Source organism: Schistocerca piceifrons, chromosome X (genome assembly GCF_021461385.2).
Source record: "Schistocerca piceifrons isolate TAMUIC-IGC-003096 chromosome X, iqSchPice1.1, whole genome shotgun sequence".
NCBI classification, from domain to species: Eukaryota; Metazoa; Arthropoda; class Insecta; order Orthoptera; family Acrididae; genus Schistocerca; species Schistocerca piceifrons.
The window spans coordinates 331529737-331556408 of NC_060149.1; the positions used below are offsets into that span (position 1 = coordinate 331529737).

Below are 26672 nucleotides of genomic sequence, written 5' to 3' on the forward strand. Positions count from 1 at the left end.
TTAAACAAGGGCGCTCGTTGTAGAGCCGCGAGGGCGGGAAACTCTACGCCTGCACGCCCCGGTCGGCGGTTCATCACCCGACATCTGACGCGCGCCTCCTGCGTGGACCCATTTTCTTTGCCTGTCTAACAAGAAAGTCAATAAAATTTACCAGCCACTCTGGCCTGCATCTTATGCCTCTCCATTCCACTTCCGCTAGAGAACCCAACGCCCACCCCATCTAAACATTTACAGTATTCTCGCTTTTACTGCCGCGTCGAATTACAAATAATTACCTACATTTCCTGAAACGAAACTCGTAATTTTAGTGACAGTGCTGCTGAGCCACCACGATGGTCTCACAATAAATTTTAAAGCTTAAGATGCTCCTATATTAGATTACCATCATAATTAAGGCTAGCTTATCTTCATAGAGCCAGCTCGCGAATTTTCGTGTAAAATGCGAAAACCAAAACATTTGTTAATTTGCTCTCTTGCAAATGCTATCTATCAAGATCTATCGTAGAGATGTGTGAATACGAGAAACATTTACGCCATTTTATTGCTTGCACACATCCCCGTGTTCGTGAGACTGACTCAGAAACTCTCCCCGCCAGTATTACCAATCAAATGCCATCTGCAGCCACCATCAGGCTTGTATATATCTGAGTGGTGTCTGTTCTGTCCGTCAGAACAAACATCACTGAAAATTTCGGCTGATACATACATGTAAATACGAAATGTAAGAAGGGGAAGAAAAGGGAAAAGATGACTGGGAAATCATGACGGCCAGTCGCACAGGGCATTGTGGTAATGCAATGGTGAAAGATGAAAATTTGTGCTGGATGGGGACTCGAACCCGGATTTACCGCTTCTCATGAACGATTTTCTTTACGACTTCGTCCATCCAGGCGCTGTTCCTGGGTGACTCAAATTTCCAAGTTACCCAGGCCCGCACTTAATTTGGATTTGGCTGAGTACAACAAGATCGAAACTCCACCTATAGTTGTAAAATAGTTTTTAACAGCATTTTATCCAAGCGTCGCGAGAGTGTGGCGGTTTTTACTGATGGCTGGGGCATTGTCGGGTATTCCGTTATCATTCCTCATTGCAGCGTTAAAACGCGCCTACGAAGCCTCTCCTCAATTTACTATGCAAAGCTGTGTGCTGTCAAGAATGCACTAGGGCAGGCGAGATTTCTTGGCAGAGGGAGATTTCTTGTCTTCGTGGACGCTCTAAGTGCTCTACAGCCTATTCACCAAATATACGCAGCAGACATGGTAATTAGATATTCGAGTCCACTACACACCTCTTGCAAAGGCAGACGATAAAGCTGGCCTTCTGCTAGGTACCTGGACTCTTTGGAATCGAGGGGAATGATGAAGGCCACAGAGCAGTTAAAGCAGTCTACCAGAAAAACACCACAACCTCCCACTACAGACTAACGTGTTGTGGGTAGCAAAAACATTTGGCTGACAGAGTAAGGGAGGCAGAGGCTGGAAATGGCCAAAAACACAACTGCGTTCATTCAAACCGACCATTTCACCATGGCGCACTTCCTTTCGCACTGCTCCTCACTCGCCTTTGTATGAACTACTGCCCAGTAACACCCGCGTAACTCTTGCGGCATGAAGATCCATCGGAGTGCAGTGTTCTTATTGTGACACTCACGATGCATCTTTTTAAAGTCGTGTGTTTTGCATGCTGAGAGGAGGATTCTATTGAGGAACTTACCGTCAATTTTAGGCAGTGACGAGAGAATAGCGACAAAATTGTTGACATTATGTGTGGCGTCAGAACTCGTACACAATTTTACTGGACGAATGTTTTGACGTGTTTTTCGGTGGCTGGTTCATCCTATTCTTTCCATGATCAAGTAGCCATCTTAATGTTATCCACAGTTTTGTTAATACCATAAACGTATTATAATGGCATAGATAGATATACTGGAGGATGTAGCTGTACGTAAAATTATTATGACTGTGAGTGTAGTTATATGGTTTTTGCTTTTCAGTTTCACAGGAGTTTCACTCACACAACAATACCTCGATCTTGAGAAATGACGCTTATAGCCACGATGTTTAACGCCAAACAGTTCTAAATCCATCCATCCATTATCCATCCATCAGTCAACTCGGTATATAGAAAACACGTCGCAAATACAGACGTACGAAAAGAAGAGTGCGTGCTGAAAAGTAATGCCTACGAATTTTGATGTGAAAACTCTTATAGCTTTTTAAATGAAACAAATGTTATTAATATTCTACATCTTTATTATTCACGCAGTGCATGAGGGACAGCAAGCTGTGAACGAGTTTCGAATTCCAGTAGTTCGTCCACACGTGGAGTACCTTCTCCTTCATCATCACAATGCCAGAACACACACGAACGCTGCGACATCTACAAAATTCCGACGCCTTGGGTTCACTGTCATGGATCATCCTCCGTACAGTCCCTACTTGACCCCATTCGATTTTCACCTGTTTCCAAAACTTAAAGAACACCTTCGACGACTTCACTTTGATAGTGACAAAGCAGTGCAAGCAGAGGTGAGGTTGTGGTTCCGCCAAAAAAGTCAAACATTCTACAGTGGCGGTATTAATAAACTGGTCGTTCGTTGGCAGAAATGTGTTCGTAGCCAGGGTGACTATGTTGCGAAATAAGTATGTATAAATGAAGAATAAAGGTGTAGAATGTTAATAACGTTTGCTTCATTTAAAAATCTTTAAAAGTTTTCACATAACAAATTCGAAGGCATTACTTTACAGCACACGCTCGGACATATGTGTTTAATGAGCGGAAAACAGGGCAGTCTAGTGGGGCCTTTGTTGAAGGATCCATCCCAGCATTTACCTGGAGTGATTGCCAAAAACCACAAAGAAACAAATGAGGATGGCTGAACAGGGCATGAGCCTACATCCACCAAAATCTTAGGATCGTGGGCTAAAATGCACTACGCTACTCAGGTATGTCTAATGTACAGTTCCCTTATGTTCTAAGCCTCCGCCGTGTTTGTGTGTGGGAGTGCCTGATGATATCTCCACAAGGGAATTCTCAAACCTACAGATAATTAAAACGACCCTGTCATTGACAACGTAGATCTAGGGTTTTCCGTAAAACGAAGTATCGTATTGAGGTTTTACTTCACTTCAGTCTAGAGAATCAAATCAATTATTTCTATCGGGATGTTACTAGAATGAATCACAACTTGGATACCGTAAATGAGTGCAAAAATTGTACAAATGTGATGCACTCAATGTCGGGTTCTAGTCCAAATGTTATTTCGATATTAACAGCACATACATTGGCCTTTCTTTAGACCACGCCCCCCTTTATTAGACGTTCTCAAAGGTGGATAATGGTGACTAGCGGTGAGAAGCATGAGATCTACACCCTGACTGGCACTTTCAGAAAAAGCTCAGTGGACAAGCAATGGAATTCAACACATTTACAGTGAATGTTTCCCTATCCACCAAACCGAAGTGCGCATATCATTTACTGAAGTATGGACAGCAATAATCTGATCGCTGGGGTGTTGGCCTCTCTGAAAATGATGTACGTGGCGTACCTGTAATTCTCTGCCTACACAGAGGACGCAATATGCCGTCAGAAAACTCATAGAGCTAAAATTACCTCAGTCCAAGACAAACCATGAGTCAAGATTTTTGTTTCCTCACTAGCCAGGTACATAAATTCGGCTGAAGTATACTTCTGTAAAGAAGCACTTCAGTGTGTGTCAGACTTCACAGAGAGATAAAGAATCGTCATTCTGGAAAATATAACAACAACCCTGTTCACAGAGCTACAACTTCACACGCTCCTTGTGGAAAAATCAGCACTTCGCAATGTCTAACCGCCAGATTCTCCGCTGTGACTCTCGCCAGCTAAGTATCTTATTCAATCTCTGAGGGAAAGTGTCTTCAATCGATCCCAGTAGGTTAGTGTCTCTATACGATGTGCCTACTCCCTCCTGCACATGCGGTGTCTACGTTAGCGCTCAGGCAACGACTCCCAGTGGCCGTTACACAAACATTACCTTCCACTACATAGGTCATGAATCTATCAGCCAGTCCCCTAAAGCTCATACTCCTTTCAGAAGATTTTCTGGAAGTTTCCATTTCCCGTCCTATATCCATAGCACTCCGCCAATTAAATACACATCTCTACATTTCTGTGGAAAATGTGCCCCGGCACTTCCCGTGAGAAGGCTGCTCGGAGTTCAGCTTCCAATCATCGTTTCTGACCCCACAAGGGCGCACTAAAATAATGTATTTTTGTCTTGTTCCGCCCTGACTCTCTTTGGCCAGGTACGCTATTCTGAAAATTTTATTTGGCTTACCAGAGTGCAACCTCCCTGTCCGCATTATGGTGCTCTGCGGCCTCCAGTGTTGTATACCGCCGCCTCTTCGTTCCGCTCTCTCTCAAGGCAGTAAATTTCCGTTCCTGGAGAACATGATAAGTCTCTTCCCAGTCCCTCTTTAACGGATAGCACCTTCTGAGGAACACGTTGCCCATGTCACCCTTTCTGTAACAGCTCAGCTTTAATTAACTCCCAGACATGCAGTACTACAGAACTTAGTATGTGGAGATAGGGCAGTGTTAGTCAATGAAATGATTGACAATCCGATTATGTCTCGTATCCAGTGATCCAATATAAATATAAATGGAAAAGAATTTACAGAATATTAAATTTATTGATAGTTCATTTAACTTAACAGCATAAAATCAATAATACATTGCTCAGTTAACTTAGTAACATGAAAGGAAATGTGTGCTGTTCATTTAGTCCTTTCACACTTTCCACTTCACACAACTACATACGCTGCAGCTGACGTTAGGACCACGACAATGAAACAACGAGCGGTTCTAGGCGCTTCAGTCTGGAACCGCGTGACCCCTACGGTCACAGGTTCGAATCCTGCCTCGGGCATGGCTGTGTGTGATGTCCTTAATTAGTGTTGAAGAAGTGCCCTTACTCTGTTTTAAATATATGTATTTTAGCTATCTCTTTCATTTCTGTGGGCAATTATTATATAATTTTAATCCCCGATACAAAATCCTGCCGGCCGTGGTGGCCGAGCGGTTCTAGGCGCTTCAGTCTGGAACGGCGCGACCGCTTCGGTCGCAGGTTCGAATCCTGCCTCGGGCATGGATGTGTGTGATGTCCTTAGGTTAGTTAGGTTTAAGTAGTTCTAAGTTATAGGGGACTGATGACCTCAGCTGTTAAGTCCCATAGCGCTCAGAGCCATTTGAACCATTTGATTTGAACAAAATCGTGTTTAGAGGTTTTGGTTTGTTCTTCCTTGGTAAATGTAACAAAATGACAAGAAGTACTCAACGACTGTAACACACCCAGCGGCATTAAATCAGCTGTTGTAAACCAGACAATGCAAATGTTACTCATACTAACAGTTTGCGTCCATATACTCAGTTGTGTAGTCAATGGTATTCAGAAATGTAATTGTTGAAGTAAAAACTCTTTTCTTTCGGAAATGAGGTCTTTCACATTCTTCCCACAGACACTTCTGAATGCTTAACTATTTCATTGAGAGTATATTATTTAGATGTCACTATTGGTGATACTAGTCGTCTGAATGAAGTAAGATGATGAAAGGCCCAATTGATGTGGAACAGTAAACATGTGTTGTCAGTATGCTAAATATCTGTGGTGAGTAGCTAATAGATAGTCGTCAAACGGCAGCAGTGAAAGAGCATCAGTTTCATAGAACCGCAGCAGGAAGGTTGCAGTGATGTTGGGCCTTAGATGATGTGTTGCAGATGGTCACTGATATGTGCTCTGTTAGTATAACTGTCAAAACGGGGTGTGCATAGAATGTGAGTGTTGCTGGTGTGTTGCAGATGTGCCGCGGGCTGGTGGTGGGCTGCTGGCTGATGGTCGCCCTGGCGCAGCAGCGACTCGCCGCCGCTGTGACGCCCGCCCCGCACCAGCCCTCTCCTGCTCGTGAGTACCTACATACATATATATATATATATATAGGACGTTCATATTCCCAGGGTATGTACCTTCACATACTCGGCAGAAATGATTAGCATTTGAACCATGCCGGTACGCGGGTTCAGCGTCAACAGCGATATCGCAACGCATCCCCCCCTACCGCTAAAATGTGCCTGCAGCTCTCGTTGTCGCTATAGACAGAAGGTAATGGATTAATGTGACTTAAGCAGACGTGCAGGATGCCTCGCAGCCGTATGCGAGAACCGTACCGTCAAATCAGTGCGTTTGAAAGAGGGTGCATTATTGGCAAGAAAAACGTGGTGTATCCATTCGGAAAATTGCTGCTCGCTTGGGACGAAGTGTTTCGGCAGTGCAACGGATGTGTGCAGAAGGCCGTAGAACACGACCAGATGGGCCAAGTCGCACCACCCAGAGACACAACCCCCCTCCCCCCCTTCCCCCCCCGAGAAGATCAACACCTCATCCAAATGGCATTGCAGGACAGATCTGCGTACCCCTTGGCTATGGCACAACAGTGGAAAAGTCTAAGACATCGTGCAGTATCATGGGTGATAGTCGGTCACCGTTTATTACGACATGGTTTATGTGTGCATCGTCCACTTCACCGCCTACCTTTGAAGAATGTGCAGAAAAATGCTAGACGGCAGTGGTGTATGGAAATATATCACTGGGACAGGAATGGCATCAGGTAGTGTTTTCGGACGAATCCAGGTTCTGTTTGTTTGAAAACGATGGTCGTATTTTGGTTCGCCGCAAACAGTGAGAACACAATACGTACAGCGCCAACTCAACGCCTTACTTATGGTGTGGGGTGCTATTGGGCACAACCACAAATCATAGTTGTTGCGTGTCCAGGACACAGTGACCACTGTGACCTACGTGAATAACATCCTGCAACCCGTAGCCACACCCTTTCTGCACAACACCCCAGACGCCATTTTTCAGCAAGACAATACACGACAACTTGTTGCTGTACGAACACGTTGCTTCTTGATGTCACAGGATATGAGCCTTTTGCCCTGGCACGCCAGATCACCAACTCGTTGCCAATCGGAAATGTGTGCAATATGGTGAAACGACGGGTGCAGCTCTGTGACCCAATGCCAACTACCACAAGTGACCTTTGGAATCAGATGAATGCAGCAAGGATGGCTATAGCACAGGACGCCGTTCGCGCCTTATACCCGTCGATGCCGTCACGCATGGAACAAGTTATCAGGACCCATGGCGAACCCTGTGCCTACTAGGCAACAGAACACATGCTCATCCGAGGTGACTGAAATGCTAATCATTTGTGCAGAACATGTCCTGTGAATAGGAACCTCTTACCTATAGTAATTAAAGGTGTTCTGCTTTTTCTGAACATGGTTGTTTGTAGAAATATCTTACGATTTATAAGTTCCTGTAGCTAAACTACACGTAATACTCAATGTTGATACCAATGACTATGAATACTGTACCATCTTGTTTCCATTAGTCAGTCTAGTATTTTTTATAAAATACACTCTAAGACAAAAAGCACACACACCCCGAAGGAATTATCCGCATGGTAAGGAAATCGGTATATGTGATGTATATGTGCAGATAAATAAAAGATTACAATTTCAGAAAACTTGAATGGTTTGTTCAAGAAGAAAATGTTCACAAATTGAGCAAGCCAATAACGCGTTGGTCCACCCCTGGCCCTCACACGAGGGTTGGAACTTTAATAGCGGCAACTGTTTCTTTACAGATCGTACAAAATAGATACGTGTTTCAAAGTTTAGATGACCTTCAAAGTAGTCACCAGCATTGTGTATAACCCTTTGCTAGCGATGTGGAAGTCGTAGGATACTCCTCGCAGTGCCAGTTGTGTTGACAGTTCGAGCGGTGCTGTCTATTGCCCGACTAATTTGTAGCAGTTCTGAAGCGAATGCCTTGAAGTGTTTCCTTCAGCTTAGAAATCGAGTTGAATTTACGAGGGCTTAAGTCAGGGGAGTGCAGTTGGTGTTATAGCACTTAGCGGTCCCATCAGTCAAACAAATCAGTAACAGTTTGCACTGTACGTGATTGAGCATTGTGCTGCAAAATGATGGTCAGGTCCTGCAGAAAGTGTCATCACTTCTGTCTCTATGCTGTTCATTTCTGGAAGACAACCTGCGACCAGTTGTTGAGTTATCTTGTCAAATTCTGTCCAACTGGCGAGTTGGCTCGTCAAAAGCCTAAGCAGATCGGAGGGCCCTGCCCATGATGTGCCAAACGTTCTCGATTGTGGCAGCAAAAGCATAGTGTGACAGCTCCAACCACGTACTTACCGTACTTTTTAACAGTATCTTATGGGAAAACATATGGTTCTATGTGAATGACAATAAGCTCGAATATGTGAAGCCCAAATCAAGATCATGGGCATCGTCACCAGTCGCCGAAAAGAGATGAAATTCTTCCTACACCGACGCCTATTGGCAGTGTTCTATTAAAGCTTGGTGTGACGTGAGAATCCGCCTCTTTGTACTACTTGAGATTCATTTCTGTGAAACATAATTTAACACATGATATTTTATGCTCTGGCTCAAGTGCCGCCCTATATTTGAATGCAGACATGCCTGCAATTTTAGGTAATCACAGCAGGAGAGTAATACGTACTTTTAACCACCACATATTGTCAGAGCGCCTCCTTTATACTTAGGTACGAAATACCAGAGATAAGTAGAGCACAAAAAGGCAAATATGCTCCTGCTTAAAAGATTCTGACTGAAAAGTGGGGTGCCAGCATTCTCATTCTACCTTTCTCAGCACCTTTAAAAAATTTCCCAAAAATATTGACATGAACTGTAACTCGCTTACACCCAATACTCCATTGCTGTAAGTCACCCATACCCGCTCAGTCTCACTTGCCGATTCTCACTCACGTATTCAGCCCACCTCATTGCCATTATGTCTTTTTACTCTATAACTGTCACTGTCCTCTGTCTCATAGCCATATTCTCTTTCGTTCTGTCTTACTATTACTGTCTCCTCTCATTGGCACTTTCTGCGTCCTGCTCTCTCTTACTGCTAATATATTATTCATTACTTCCCACTGCTGCTCCCTTTCTTCAGTGTCAGTATCTCTCTCTTCATTTCTAGCCTTGTCATAGGGTCTATCTCTCATTATCACTGGCTCTCAACCACTACCAATTGCTCCGCCTCTTTACTCCTCTCCCACTGGCGCTGTCTCCTTCATTCTTTTCCTACAACTTTTGTGTCATTGTCAACTATGGTCCCTTGCCACTGTGTCCCTTTCTTTCTCTCATACTGCCATTGTTTCCTTCGCTCTTTTCATACCACAACCACTACCACTGCCACTCTCTCTGCATAAAAAAAGTGCGAAAAGTTATATAACTTTTTATAGCTGTAGATTCTTTCATGGTGCTGACTTATATTCAATGAAAGTAAGTTTCTTGATAGAAACAAATAAACTTGAATGCTTATACATTTAGATCGTCTCTGAACATTAGCTGCGCTCTGCTACATAAACCTAAAGCCCTTGACAGCAGTCTTCCTTAGTAACGTTGTTAAGTCTATAGACGCACTGAATCTGACTCAAAGCTCTGAGTCCAGCTGCTTGAAAAGATGCATCAGCCAACCAAAGTTGCAGGCAGTGAAGTCAAGTCAATTTAACGTCCTCTGGCGGCGTGTAGGCGCAAATAGTGGAACAAAGCGAATCCTGGCGAAGCTTAAATTGTTGCCAAATTTCCTCCCCTCCTCCTCCCCCTCCTCACCCACCAAGCATAGACGTGGCAATGTCGCACTGAGGTGATGGTGGGAAATTCCAATATTTTGGTGGGAAATAGGTCAACTGAGCTACCTCCACTAACCTAACTCCCCCTACCCCTCCCCCCAATTCTTTTATGTCACCCACTCCTCTCCTTCCTCACTTGTGAATTGGTAGGAAAAGTCTCAGTCTGTGGTGAGCTGCAGAAGAGAAGAATGTATTTTCGCAGGAAGTGTGTTTTTGGTGGTGCTATCTGCTAATGGATTGTCTTCCACACTCTGCCTTACCCTGCTCATACTTACTGCCATCCTCCATCCCCACTTTTTCCGACTACACGTGTGTATGTCGCTTTACTCGGTTCTTTCAATTTGACACCCGTTATCGATTTTCCTACTCGGGTGGTAAAGGATAGCAGCTCACTGATAGATAACTTCTTTATAGACCAAGATAAGTTTAACCAGATAAATGCTCAGCCTGTTGAGAATGGTCTTTCTGATCATGGTGCACAGCTAGTTACAATATATGACATAGCTCCATTCAGCAATACTAAACAGTCCTCCAAAGTAGTACGTTCAGTCAACGATTTAACAATTGCAAATTTCAGGGAAAGCCTACAGCAGTTAGACTGGGATGAGGTGTACCGTGAACCTGATGCCAATTTAAAATATAATTTATTTCATGACATTTTTGTAAATGCATTTGAAAACTACTTTCCCAAGAAAATAGTTAAATATACTCGTAAGAAACCTTGTAACAAACCATGGCTTACTAAGGGTATAAAAATATCTTGTAACCGGAAAAGGGAAATGTATCTGACAGCAAGAAAGAGTAGTGACCCAGAAACTATCAAAAATTGTAAGAACTACTGTGTTATATTAAGAAAAGTTATTAAAAAATCCAGGAGTATGTGTATCATGTCTGAAATCAGCAACTCTGATAATAAAATTAAAACAATTTGGAATATTATTAAAGGAGAAACAGGTCAACCAAGAGCAGAGGAAGACAGTATTACCATCAAATTGAATGAAAACTTTACGAACAAAAAGTCAGAAGTTGAAAATATTTTTAATAATCATTTTCTAAATGTTGTGGATATAGTAGGATCCAGGTGTTCATTAGAAGATGCTAGGCTGTTAATGGAAGAGGCCATATCTATGCAATTTGATACAATTGAAATCTCACCCACTTCTCCTTCTGAAATTAGGAAAATAATAAACTTGCTTAAAAGCAAATACTCACATGGAATTGATGGCATTTCCAGCAAAATACTAAAAGCTTGTTCTCAACAGATAAGTAAGATTCTCAGCCACCTGTGTAATAGCTCTCTGGAACAGGGCATTTTCCCTGATAGACTGAAATATGCTATTGTTATACCTTTTCATAAAAAGGGGGATAGATCTGATGTCAACAATTACCGTCCAATCTCCCTTCTAACAGCTTTATTCAAAATTTTTGAGAAAGTAATATGTTCAAGAGTAGCTTCACATATCTGTAAAAATGAAGTACTAACAAAATGTCAGTTTGGTTTCCAGAAAGGTTTTTCAACAGAAAATGCCATATATGCTTTCACCAGTCAAATTTTGAATGATCTGAATAACCGAACACCACCCATTGGGATTTTTTGTGATCTCTCAAAGGCTTTTGATTGTGTAAATCATGAAATTCTGCTAGACAAGCTCAAGTATTGTGGCATGAGTGGGACAGTGCACAAATGGTTTAATTCGTACCTAACTGGAAGAGTGCAGAAAGCTGAAATAAGTAGTTCTCGTAACATGCAAAGATCAGCACATTCCTCAAACTGGGGAACTATCAAGAATGGGGTTCCACAAGGGTCAGTCTTGGATCCTTTGTTGTTCTTATTATATATTAATGACTTGCCATTCTATATTCATGAAGAGGCAAAGTTAGTTCTCTTTGCTGATGATACAAGTATAGTAATCACACCTGACAAACAAGAATTAACTGATGAAATTGTCAATACTGTCTTTCAGGAAATTACTAAGTGGTTCCTTGTAAATGGACTCTCACTGAATTTTGATAAGACACAGTACATACAGTTCCGTACAGGGAATGGTATGACGCCATTAATAAATATAGACCTTAATCAGAAGCATATAGCTAAGGTAGAATATTCCAAATTTTTAGGTGTGTCCATTGATGAGAGATTAAATTGGAAGAAACACATTGATGATCTGCTGAAACGTTTGAGTTCAGCTACTTATGCAATAAGGGTCATTGCAAATTTTGGTGATAAACATCTTAGTAAATTAGCTTACTACGCCTATTTTCACTCATTGCTTTCATATGGCATCATATTTTGGGGGAATTCATCACTGAGGAATAAAGTATTTATTGCACAAAAGCGTGTAATCAGAATAATAGCTGGAGTCCACCCAAGATCATCCTGCAGACATTTATTTAAGGATCTAGGGATATTCACAGTAGCTTCTCAGTATATATACTCTCTTATGAAATTTGTTATTAACAACCAAACCCAATTCAAATGTAATAGCAGTGCGCATAACTACAATACTAGGAGAAAGGATGATCTTCACTATTCAAGATTAAATCTAACTTTGGCACAGAAAGGGGTGAATTATACTGGCACTAAAGTCTTTGGTCACTTACCAAATAGTATCAAAAGTCTGACAGATAACCAACAAGTATTTAAGAAGAAATTAAAAGAATTTCTGAATGACAACTCCTTCTACTCCATAGAGGAATTTTTAGATATAAATTAAGAAAAAAAAGAAAAAAAATATTTAAAAAATAAAAAAAATAAAAATAAAAATTAAAGAAAAACAAAAAACACACAAAAATAATAAAGTTGTTATATTAACTTAAGTATGTTGTTAAATTAACCTAATTATGTCATGTATTAGAAAATTCGACTCGTTCCACATCATTACGAAATATCGTATTCATGATCCATGGAACTAGTATTAATCTAATCTAATCTAATCTGACCAAGTGCTGTAATCCACAATACCACCACAAGTAGGCGCTCAAAACTATCCTACAGCCACCCACTACCTTCTGCCGCCCTCTTACGCCCCCCCCCCCCCCCCCATACACACACTTTTCGATTTTCACCTGCTTGCTTATAGACACTGTCAGAGAGAAAAAATTTTAAAGTCTTATAGCTACTGTGGTGTTTACCACTCTTCTGAAACGCTGAGTGGACTTAGCTTATTTTTGCTGTTGGAGTCAAGGATGTTAAGGCACTTATTTTTTTATTTTCCTCACTTTTTGGAGCACAGTTATACAATGGGAATCCTACACCAGTGTCTAAGCACAGACAGGAAAATCATAACAAATACATATCTAAAAGTTCATGACATATTTCAAGACATACAACAGATCCACGCCCCGCCCCCCCCCCCCCCAAAAAAAAAACACAAACACAAAGCATATTGGATCTCTAAAAGATTCTCCTAAAATTCGAAGCACTGTCCTAAAGATGAAAAAAGTGACTAGAATTTTCGGTGAATTTTCTATATCCTACAACTGCTAGTCTGGAGATGCTCTAAAGCCACAATGGCAGGTGGGGGGCCAGAATCCCAACTGTCCGAGCCAGAGGACGCTGGTCCAGCTTGAATTGTCTCTGAGTACTTCAACAAAGAAGACATCACATGACTCTCTGATGTCAAAGAACTTTCTGTAATTGCATTGTTCCGCTCATCTTGTTCTAACCAGTCTTTAGAGAACTAATGTCTAGTGACTTCTTGTGAATGGAGAATCCTGGTTGGTTCTTACTGAATTTACCTGCCAAACTGCTACTGCTGGTGTGGGAGCACTGTCCAACTTTTTACAGATGGACAAATTATGGGAATTTCAGTGGAAAAGAATTTTGTACAGATCGAAAAACATACAGCAGTCATATTTTACAGATCATATTGCACTGACAGTTAAAACCTCGGAATGTGGAAACAGTTACACTGCTCTGCTACTGTCGAGGTAAGCTTTAATTTTTCGGCGTGAAGCCGACTTCTGTATCACCACAGATGATTGCACCACCATACCATATCACTGTAGCAAACACAATTCGTATCCTGAACCAAACAAAATAATCAATTGTGCATTCGACATATAGCTATCGACCACCAGACACTCCAATATATACCGCAAAAACACACAGATCCCAAAGTCAAAATCATATACACCGTATACACTGAAGAGCCAAAATGTTATGATCACCTGCTTAATTGCTTGTTTGTCGTTTTTTGGAACGAAATACTTGATTGATTCTGAATATCAGGGATCTGACAGTTTGTTGGTAGGTTTGTCCAGGAGTGTGGCATACGATGTCTATGCACAGGTCGTGTAATTCGCCTAAATAACAGGCAGCTGATTTCAGCACGTGGTGATGGCGCCAGATAAAGACCAAGATGAGTTGCACAGGATTTACACCAGGTGAATTAGTTCGCCAAGACATCAATGTGAGTTCACTATAATGCTCCTCAAACCACTGTAGCATAGCTCAGACTTCCAGACATGGACATACATCGCTGAAAGAAGAAATCTCTGTCGCGGAAGATATCAAGCATGGAGGGATGCAGGTGGTTCGCAGCTGTTAGCGTGTCTTCCATTACTATCAGAGGTCCCATACAAGAACAGGAGAATGTCTCCCACAGCATAATACTGCTGCTACTGGTCTGCATCCATGGTGTGCTGCACTTTCACAGCCGCCGTTCACCTCGATGACGGCATTTGGCGAGACGATCATCGACCTCGTGTAGCAAAATGTGATTCACCCAGAGAGCCAACATGTTTTCTCTGATCGGCGGTCGAATCTCGATGGTGCTGTGCCCACTGCTATCGCAACTGACGATGTGACAATGTAGTTTGATCAATACGTGAAGACTTCGGTGTGGTCTGTTGCGGAGCTCCATGCTCAACAATGTACGATGGCCGGTGTAGTCTGAAACACTTGTGTATGCATGCTCTTTTGGCAGAGATACCACAGATCACCACCTATCCTTCTTTAGAGAGTAGACAAGTCTGTGAAGCGTATGTTGTATGAAGAGTTGTGGACGTCCAACCATTTAGTGCACAATGATGGTTTCACTGTCCTTTTACCTGTTTCTGTAGATGCTCATGACAGTAGCACATAAACATTCGACCAGCTCCACTGTTTCCGAGATACTCGTTCACAGGCTCTGTGTAATTATAATCTGCCCTTTGTCAAATTAGCTTATCTCAATGGATTTCTTCACTAGGGTGAACCTCCATCTGTGTCTGCTCCACTCACGTAATTTGTTACCACATACGCGAACGCAACGCCACCAGGCGGCGTCCGATGTCGTGGTGGACAGTGGTCATAATGTTTTGGATTATCAGTGTATAGTAACAGCGCTAGACATCCCCCTTGAGGTTGGTCGTCCACCACAGCCAACACTCATGAGGCAACTGCCCCCTAACTTACTGGCCTGATGCGCGATTGGGGCGCTCTCCGCGGACAGCGGTCACACTCCGAATTGGTGCACGAAGGGTGGGCTGGTTTCTCTGGCACAAAGGTATCCACTAACGGTTCTGTTTCTGGTGTACCCTGCTTGCTACTGTGATTTCTGCAACTAACTGTGACCGTCTCTAGACTCTCGGATTACAAGAATATATTTTACTTTCAAAGCTCTGTCGATGAGAAATACTTTGTCAACCGCAAACTAATTGGCCGATCTCGAAACCGATATCAGCTGCAATATCCGGTTTTACACGCCAAGAAACGACGATATTTGTGACACTTTTATGCTAAAATTAACGAGTAGCAGATAAAAATTTCGAGGATTTCACGTATTTTTATATGGTTTGTCAGAATATCACTCAATTTATGCGATTGTTCTTGGGGGAATAATCGTACAGTGCAAACACTTGCCATATTCAGCCTTCTCAAATTTCCACGTCAAAATCGGAGGATACTCGCAATACACGCGATAGTGAAGGTTGCCCAATGCATACTGAGTATTAGTTCGCTATACAAAAGGCGACAAACTTTGATCAAATGCCCCCTTGTACCCCACCTAACTGATTCAGGAGGCTCAGGGGTGGCTTGCGGCTTAAGCCAAAAATGTCACTTCGTCCCGGCCACTGGCTACCTCCGCCATGAGTCCGGACACCAAATAGTGTCATCCTCTGAAACTAGCCACATAGTTATCTGTGTAGTTACAATTGTATATTGCGATCGCACCGCCAATTGGTGGCATTTAATAATGTACAAAGTATCGGAAATACCTCCTCTTGACGACTATGGCTCTGGAAATATCGATTTCACATCTAAATCTCTATCCTTCTTATGTATGACTGGACATATTTTTCTACTAAAATCTTTCCTAATCTTACAGCTGGACATGCGCTGAAGTCGCAATTTTCCACGTAAAATCGGACAATCTATACCTCCTTTTCGACAGGATGTAGTCTGTTCATTTCCAACACAGATCATTTTCCTTGCACATGTCCGACACTGACTACAGTAACTTAAGCCCGTGCGTATTTCAGACAAGCAGTGCGATTATCGTTTATATGTGTAGAGTGGCCGAAAAAATTATGGAATGTCCGCACTCACACTAGATAGGTGTCTCGATTCTCGTCATTTATAAGAAATTATTTGACATTTAGATCATCCAGTCAGTCAGACACGAGAACAGACTACAGATATTTCCAGTCAGCGTTGCAGGAGGTGCTGCATCCCGCCGAGACACTCTCAAATAAATGTTGTAAAACACAGGCTTTTGGCGCTCTGTGATCGACAGCGCTCTTGCGAACGAAAAGGTTGGGAAGACATCACTGACATGGTGAGGTGTACTGTAATAAACATCGCAGTCGATAGACCAACAGAGAACATGTGTGAATCTGCTTAGGAGAGCCAATGAGAGGACGCTCTGCGTATCCATGATGCCACAGCCCTATTGGCTGCCCTGTTTGTACGCGATAGCAGATCCCGTTGAACCCTTGCATCGGTACATTGTGCAAATTTTTACGAAATAAATCTATCTTATAGTAGGATATACTCTTCAATGGGTTGAAATCACAATTCCCGACGTCAAATCTGCCCACCCATTGTGGCTAGACGTACGTAATTTTTACAGGAGTAGTAGTCTGATCACTTCCCACACACGTCTGTCGATATGTGGCAACCCTAACCACAGTAGCTTTACGTTCCAACTGCATAACATTACCGACAAGTAGTATGATTATCATTTATAGGTGTATAGCGTCCGAAAAATTATAGTACGTGCTCCCTAATATGAACACTGCGTCCTTCGCACGGCCTGCCATTGCTTCCTAGCAGCAACACGATCCCACCACATCATCGATATCACATATTTGTCAAGGAATAAAAGGTGTAGATACAATTAAAAAGCCCTCGCGTCTGTTATTTATGTTACGTCCGATTCTTGCACAGTAGTTAGTGTGTGTCAGAGCAGGAACAACCGATACCCCCAGCCAAGTCACAGACCACTGCTAATATTCTCGATTCCTATCATGCTGCGACAGCAGTGTTCCTTTAGTTAGAAGGCTGTCTAGCCTTTTACCCATCACTGGCTATCTACAGAGCTATCACAAGGAGAGAAAATAGCACACTAACATTCACTGAGAAATTCAACACCAAGCGGATGCTCGCATCCAAATATTTTATACGATTGGTACTGCTTCCACTGATTTGTAGTCAATGACGAAGTGAAACACTAATAGGTCTCTTCGGCTATTTTAGATTCAATAGTTACATTTAGATACATTCGGCTCCAACACCCACCAAAATTCAGTCCCCTGCAATTCGCTCTAGTTTACAGCTGTCGCAATCCTACTATAGACAGCAGCCTGCATCTAAATATGTATTCCGCAAACCACTGCACGGTGTGGGCGACGTCGTAGCAGTATTTTCGATTTCTTCGTTCCTACCTCAACTACGTAATGATACAGTAAAAATGAATGTCTGTATGCCTCTGTATTTACCCCAGTCTCCTCTATGGTCGATAGACCAGATGTAGATTTTGAATGACCAATGAAGCCTTACTGCTGCACCTTTACTATACGAGGACTGCACAAAGAAAATCTGACACATCTGCAATTTATCGATATCAAATGATTGGCTACAAATATCTCCCTGTACGTGTCATAATCTCCTTTACAGTATTTCTGTGATTACTACGCAATAGGTACGACTGTGTATTGGTGTCAGAGTTTTCGTTGACAGCATAATATTTCGTGAGAAATATATAACTTTTTCTCAAATGCAACGTACCGTCATAATACGAATCTAACAGTATCGCAGAATTTCCAATACACTATCCATCGAATCATTTACATTGGTGCAACAACCTCACATTTCCACTCATAATTCGGAGGAACTGCAAAAGTAGGAGGAGATTCGGGACTTTATCACAGCATTGCTCATTTTTTAGCCCCGCACGCTATTCGATAGTGGACCGGCCATGAGACTGTAATCCATCTAGAACAGAATGTATCCACATGGGCAGTACGCATATGAGTAGAGATGGTTATTTGATTAAAAGCAAACTCAGTAATTACACGCTTATCCAACTATCGTACATCGAGAGCCAATTGACAAATAAGTACAAGCCGGACCAAACAGTGTCAATGATTCCTCCAAAAGAGCAGTCATCTTACTACGTTTGCACTTCTACCCAGTTTTGTAGAACCACAGTCTCTAGATGACGTACCAACTGGATTTGCGGTCGCTCGCCCCCTACATCGTCAATTCTTAGTGGCTGGATCACAACGCCCTTAAAAATTAATGCAAATTAATTTCGGCCTGACATATTCTCCTGATTTCTCTTGAAAGGGTACAGTACCGCCCGACATTGAAAATAGGTACAACATTCTTCGTTATTCTTATCAGTACAACATATTTTTTCTAATAATAACTCAATTTCAATTAATACAGCGAAGCCGGATACCAGTGTGGGAAAGAATGACAATTTATTTATTTAATTGATCACATGTGCACTCCCACAGAATAAATCCCTACATCCAGTTTGGTGAGATCTGTGAAATGAATGAATGTATGGTCGTCTGATAACCGCAGATAGTGAATGTGAATATATGGTCATCTTTGAGACGATCTTTTGGTCACCTTTGGTGCAACCAAAGAGATGAAATTTACCGGAGCTTTGAGCACCTGAAATGTGGCTGACCAATGGGTAGCGTGGTCTTCCCCCACCTCGACGGAGGTGTGAAATGACCTGAAGAACGGCCATGTTTCAGCACTCTGCCGCTGGATCTAGTGTTGGTAAGACCTGTCTTAGGTGTGCTCCGTAAAGACAAAAGACTGGCGACATGGTATGCATGTGAAATACTTAAGAGTAGTTTGGAATAATAATTTCTCTATTTCAGGAACTTTTGTGGGTAGAATTAAATGTCAGGCAGGTAATATTAAGGAAATCGTAATAATCTTCGGAAGTGAGCAACGGTCACAATGAAACCACGTGTAGCAATAAGTTGAAATACTTCTGAGTGCTTAAGTTAAGCTGAATTACTAGCGTGTGTACTATAAGTTGGAAATATTTAAGAAATGGCGTGTGCAGGACTTGAAATTAGAGACGAATACTTCCACGTGGTGAGTACTGTGTGAGTCTCAATCTGTGTATGAGACAAGGGATAAAGAGAAGTACTCGTCCATGGTATCAGTTGAGGACTCGCGTGTGTGATGAATATGTTCTCAATATTACTTTGCGTGTTATGTTTCCGTGTGACGCTTGATTCAAACTGTAATACTCTGAGAGAGAAGCAAGGTGAGTCAGCCGTCTATCCAGCAACGCCACTTGGCTTGCATTGCACAGGAAGACGTGCATATATCCTCCAGAGTTCATGGTAGGAAAGAAAAATTACGAAGTGTGGCAGTGTCGTGTGGAACTGGGATAAATACTAATTGAAGTGGGAAAGCTGAAAGTGATGTGATTATAACGTTGTGACTATTCTTTGTATAGTATGTTGCCAGTATGATGTATTTCATGAAATTTAAGTATGTGTGGTTGGCATGGGAGTGTAACAAGATTGTCTCAGAAGCAGTGGGTTATGCATGTTCCTTTTTGTACTGCTCGGTCTGGAGGAAATTTTCGTAATGATGGGTGTGAGAGTCGATGTGTGAGATATAGAAAAAGATCCACCACTCTATCCAGAAAGTGTACTGTAGCGTTAAATAATTACGAGGCCATAAGATAGAGAATCACTAGGCGGAATTTCTCATGTGTTATTGTTGTAGGTTATAGAATTTGTGTGTTTAGGTGATAGAATTTATCAGAGTAAATAAGATAGTGAAAAGAAAAAGATTGGTGGCCTTTTCCTTCGAATAGTATGTTGTCACGATACCCAGAATTTATAATGTGTGCGCCATTCATATTCAGTGCGATGGCCACGTGTTGATCAGAAGCCGTTAAATAAGAAAGAAAATGTGGTATTGCCAGTGCGTAGTGAACAGTCAGAGTTGTGTAAATTACTAATAGTCAGGGGTGCGTTTCCGTACCCGTTGCGTAATATTCAAATAGGAGAATAATTTGTAACTTAATTGTGATTACTAGAGCTCATAATCAGTCATTGAGAAATATGAATAAATCCACTCGCTTGGCAGACCACTCATCTTGCAGGCCTGACTGCTTGATGCCACAGTATGAGCAAGGCATGTGGGTGCCTCTCACTCTTACCGACTTGGTCAGTTCTTACTGCTTGGCCTGCTTTCCTTAAGATTCTAGCAAACGAATCGGAACCCGATATATGCATTCTACTTCAGCTCGCTCCAAATGTTTACTGCTAGGCATTTTACAGCAGTTTACTATACCGATGTCAGTGTACGGGATTTCTAGTTGATTAATGTGCAACAGATTTAGTTACGCTCAGGTCGACAACCAACTCCACCACAGGTCTTTCCGCCTACTTACAGACAACTCCTCCACTTACGAACATCCCACATCTAAAATAAACACATTGCTGTCTATAGCAAGGTTGCAACACCGGTAAACTGTAGCGAGTTGCAGGGGATTGAGTATCGGTGTGCGTTGGAGCCGAATGTAGCTGAATGTAACTACTGAATCTAAAATAGCCAGAGAGAGATATATATTAGTGTTTTATTTCGTCACTGACTACAAATCAGTGGAAGCAATACCAATCGTAAAAGATATTTGGATGCGAGCATTGTCATGGTGCTGAATTTCTTAGCGAACGTTAATGTGCTATTTTCTTATCGTTGTGATAGCTTTCTACATAGCCAGCGACAGGTAGACGCTAGGCAGCCTGCTAAATAAAGGTACTTGCTATTCAGCCTTGAATATGGAATTGATCTACCAAGAAGTAACGGAAGAATCCTTTAATAAGATTAATAGTGCCGATACAGTACATTTATCCATCGTATCAGCAGGTTACTCAAGCCAAAGACGAAGGCAGCACAACACGTTTGGCTTAATAAACAAGGCCAAAAACTAAATAAATCATCGAAATACGTGAGTATGAAATCAAGAAGTACGTCAGCTACAGGGAAAAAGCAATTAAGGTCGTGGTTTCTACATGGATAGAGGAAAAAATCAAAAAGCGATACAGATTCAGGGACAACGTGAGTAAACACCTTAAAGTGATGCATATGCGTATCACACGTATTCTTCACTCATGTGTGTTCAAAGATTTTGACAACGCAATACGTGAACAAGTGTGTAACGTAATCCAGGATATGTACTCCTTAAGTCAGAAACACAAAATAAACAATCTATTCGATCTTAATGCAGACATAACCACAAAAAACTTCTCAAAACGAATAGCACAACTATCTGAAACATTTCTTTCCATGAAAGAAATGAAAGTGGTAGTAAAAGGTTTCAAATGTGCCTCTCCCCAAAAACCTTCCCAGAAACAGTTAGATGTATTAAAAGTCGAAATAGAATACAGTGTATACAAGGACATTGCAACCAAACATATAGTAAGTCGTGATATGCAAAAATGAGTGGAGTGAAACATTCCTACATCACAATCTATGGAAAAGAAGACATTAAAGAACCTAAAGAAAAAAATTACTGAAAATAACATTTTCACGAAAGCGGCTGAAAGAAGTCCTTCGGTTCTCATGGACAAGAGTGATAATCTTGAGAAAGTGGAACAACTCCTCACACTCAATTTCTACCATATCCTGTCCAAAGACCATACCAAAACTTTTATAGGATAAATTAAAAACTTAATCAAGTCCTGCAGAAGCATAATACCTGAATATGAAGCTAAGTATTTGATCAACATGAACCCAGTAACTCCTAAACTGTGTGGGCTTCCTAAACTACACAAGGAAGGCCAACCTTTACGACCTCTCGTGCCAATCTACACCGCATTAAATTACAAAACAACCAAAGAATTACGTTTCTGCGCCGAAACGAAGGCAAAATTTAATCTAAGTTTAGAATTGGAAATTCAGTGTTAACAAAATGAAAGATCTTCGGATTCCACATAGCGCAAAACTAGTATCTTTTGATGGTAGCAGTTTATTTACAATCTACTCTTATATAAGTTCAAATCAAAGCTTAGATAACTGCAAATTACCGGTTTCAGTAACGTATATTTTGCAGTGTACCGTCAAGCTTACACAGTCAGAGAGCCATGGCCAATCACAGTGATCATCCATTGTTCCACCGATATTTTGGCTTCTAACCAGATACCTACTTTCATTGTAGAGCGAAATGGTTACGCCATGAGTTGACAGTCGCATACAGAATGTGAAACCTACATAATAAGTAGTCTGAACCATTACATCATACACCGTCAGCAGTTTGGTAATTTTGCGTTATGTGTTTCGCTGTCCTGTCACAGTTTACTACAGACAGTATTGCAATGGACTATTTTTTCTTTTGCCGTGGATCTCTAAGACCCCTTAAATTGCTGAAATAAGTAGAGCTCCCAAATCTAATGAAATCTGGTCGATTTGTATAAAATCTGACATGACATTAATAATATGGGAAAATCTTTCGTTCAAAAACAGCATGTTTAAAATCACAAAACAATGAACCACTTACGTATAACATAAGCATACAAGCACAAATAACATCAATACGAATTCCCGAGCTATTGAATCCTACATTTAAATATTCAATCACACAAGAGGAATGTACTTCCTTACTATCTGCTCAAATTCAATGATGCTACAATAGGCAATTGCGACACTAAAAGAAAGGGAATGCGTACCTCAAATCAACATATAACAGTACAGTGTTTATACTCACATATTTATGAACTACGTAATTGTATCAAGATATATGGTACAGAAACTTTTCCTAATTTCCACGACTAGTTGCGGTCCTAGATCGTCAGGGACAGATAACCTCGTAGTTTGGTCCCTTACCCCCTCTTTTAAACAAACCAACCAACCAACCTAGATCGTCATCATATAGTACAGGCGTTCCACAAAAAAAGCAAGCGCAGTGTAATAGCACAACACATGTTCATATCGTTGTCAGTATTATAATAACTTGCCACAGACAATATTATTACTTACGAGTACAACTTCTTTTCAGTAAACTACATAGCATCAGATATGATGCCATAATACATCGTTAACTATGGCTTTATTATATTTTCCAGCTATATTCAAAGAAAAAACCTGACATGGTTCAAATGGTTCAAATGGCTCTGAGCACTATGGGACTTAACATCTCAGGTCATCAGTCCCCTAGAACTTAGAACTACTTAAACCAAACTAACCTAAGGACATCACACATATCCATGCCCGAGGCAGGATTCGAACCTGCGACCGTAGCGGTCGCGCGGTTCCAGACTGTAGCGCCTAGAACCGCTCGGCCACCCCGGCCGGCAAACCCGACATGCAAACAAGAATAAACCCCCATATTTTACCGAGCGAGGTGGTGCAGTGTTTAGACACTGGACTCGCATTCGGGAGGACGACGGTTCAATCCCGCGTCCGGCCATCCTGATTTAGGTTTTCTGTGATTTCCCTAAATCACTCCAGGCAAATGCCGGGATGGTTCCTCTGAAAGGGCACGGCCGACTTCCTTACCCATCCTTCCCTAATTCGATGAGACCGATGACCACGCTGTCTGGTCTCCTTCCCCAAACAACCAACCAACCAAACCCTCATATTTTCCTTTCGTGATGTCAAAGTCTATTGCAGGGACGGCCACGGCGTACCAAACTTCACGCGTGTAGGGTGTGTGGGTAACTGGCGAACCAATGGCTGGCGAGATTCGTCTTTACTCGGCCCTTGTCTGACGTACCCAGAACAGCACATTTCATTGAGTTTTTACTGCGTGGACTTGAAAGAATCGCAAGACTAGTTTCCTAAAAGTTTTGAGGACACTGTCAATCTTACATTTGTTTTCGATCAGTTTTCGACACCGTTTGGCGTTTCAGCTGAAAGTGCCCCTGTGCATGTGACTGATTGAAGTTCCAGGTAATTCCCGTTTTAAAGGCAAATCCTATTAACGTAAAAACTGTCCAGGACGTCCTCATTGCTTTCCTCAGGTCTCCATAAAGAGGTTCCAAATGGCCCACGATATTTCGACCACAATACGCAAGTGAAAGACATTTTCCCCATTATAAAACTAGATAAGTCACGATTACGTGGCAACCTCCATACGAAAATCTTTGAAATTGTCTGCATTTGTCTGTATGCCGACAGTTTGTACGAAATAAAAATTGTATGTCTTCAGCGCGCCAAAAATAATTCTAATTTTTTGTTTATGACATACATGTGAAATATAAAACGATTTAAATGCGGTGAATTCGCTGTTTCCTCCTCCTCACGCTCAGGCAGCATGGCGTAGCGGTGGGAGAAATGTGCCAGCCAGGCTGATTGCAATGGCACTCGTGCCAGGGCATAGCCCACTAGCTGGATTCTTGGCCACCCCTTTTGTGTATATGACAAGCAGGTGTCCAGTGACTTTGTTTACCTTTCAGTGAGGAATAGAACGCAGTGTTCACAGCAAACGTACCGACGCATTTCGTTTGGCCGCTCTGCTAATTATTGATCATGCGAACGCAACAGTGCGTGTACACACTTCATTTGTACCGTCATTACCAGATTACTCAAACATTCATTTTGATCATCGGAGTTGTCCAGTTCACACAGACGAACTGATTACGTTTTGAATACATAGTTAGCTTGCTATCGTTTGAAAGTATGCTGTAGATAAAGTCATACACCCAAAGAAATTCACGTACAATTTTTGTAAAGCGTCAAAACTTTTCAGTTATCAACTTCACTACATACGCATCATAAGCTACTAGTTACAAGCGTTGTCGCAAACACTGATCAGCAGAATATTTAAGAAATGAAGTATTCTACCTCGTATTTAAAAGGATAGATTGAAAGTATATAACTGAGGCGTCCTATTCACAAAAACTCTACAACTCTCTTCGTGACAAGGGTTCAAAAATGGTTCAAATGGCTCTGAGCACTATGGGACTTAACATCGGAGGTCATCAGTCCCCTAGAACTTAGAATTACTTAAACCTAACTAACCTAAGGACATCACACACACACATGCCCGAGGCAGGATTCGAACCTGCGACCGTAGCGGTCGCGCGGTTCTAGACTGAAGCGCCTAGAACCGCTCGGCCACTCCTGCCGGCCATGACAAGGGCAATAGTTGTAATATTCACATTCTTTTTAAGATACTATTCAGTGTTTTCCATACGGAAAAGTATAACTTACCGCTTATTCAACACGAGGATATCTGCAAGCAGCTCATCTAGAAAAACAAAAAAATTGCATCACCCCATATGTCGTGCAGTTGTATTGCTAATGTGACTTTCTGTACCGATTAGAAGGTCACCCCTGATGTTTTTTGTAAACATACACACACTGTTACCATGAGCATTACATACGGGTAGAGCACCTCACTCGAATGGATTGAAACATTTCAGTTGAAAGTAAAGCACTGGTAATGACGCAGTAGAGACGTCTTTGAAACAGTAGAGTGAACATCCATTGTGCCACGAAAGACAGTGGCAACCAGTGACCTAATCAGCATCATGAGATTGCACATAAGGCTTGTCAGCCAGGTAAATTGCTCGACCTATGCACCGGATTAAAAATGATGTGGTGCGGATATGAAATCGGTTCCAACTAACAGGTAGTGTTGTCGACATGCACAACACAGGCAGTGCACGTTCGACAAGTGCACAGGATGATCGATATATACGACTTTTGTGTCAAAGGAACCGAGGGCTCAGTGCTCCAGAACTGAAATAGGCATTCCGAAAGGCTAAGGGAGGCGTTTATCGCATAAAATTGTTAGGAGACGACTGCACGATGGGAATCCTCATTCCAGATGACCATGGCGAGCACCATGAAAGTCGAATCTGTTTGTGCCCTCATAATCTCAGGTAACGTCTCTGGAGGCAACGCGGTAATATCCAACGTCTCCAACACGGTGTCCCACATGTGCATCAAGAAGTTGGTGGAAAGATTTTCTGGGATGGCATTACAGGCACCCACTGTCCACCTATCGTGGCTGTTGACGGTAGTCTTGATGATCTACGGTGCAGAAGCGAGATTCTGATACCACTACTGGGACGGTATCGTCATCATTTTAGTGAGAATTTCATCTTATGGGTCATGGTGCTGTTCTCGTGAACGCGTTTCTTCAGCATGCTAGGATCAGCAGAATGAAACGGTAACGGCCTGTCCGTTCCCCGGACAGGAACCAAATCTAACACGCGTCGGATCGATTAAAACGAGCTGTTTTGAACCTCGACAACGACCACGTACTCTGCGTACGCAGAATCGCCTTTGAAGAGAGGGATAATTTCGTCATCTCATCGATGATATGCCACGATGTCTATATCCTAGCAAGAGGACGTTCCACCACGTATTGATGCACAGGAATGCTATGAAAAAATTGCCTTGGGAAACGCAATTTTGACGGTCCACTATTTTTTTATTTTTTATTTGGTTATCTTAACACATTGCAAATTGATATATACGCATATCTCAGAGCCAATTTTTGTCTTCCGCGACATGAATTTAGAAATAAAGGGGTG

General features: G+C 41.9%; 1 protein-coding gene across 1 annotated transcript in view; it reads left to right on the forward strand.

Annotated features, from left to right (window-relative positions):
- The first annotated feature begins 2927 nt into the window (after positions 1–2927).
- Positions 2928–26672, forward strand: part of LOC124722342 (ly6/PLAUR domain-containing protein 6B-like) — a 410969-nt gene continuing 387224 nt past the window's right edge. Inside the window, exons 1-2 of the mRNA XM_047247517.1 lie at positions 2928–2945; positions 5839–5941. Coding sequence (XP_047103473.1) covers positions 2928–2945; positions 5839–5941 — 121 coding nt within the window. The remainder of the gene's footprint in view (positions 2946–5838; positions 5942–26672) is intronic.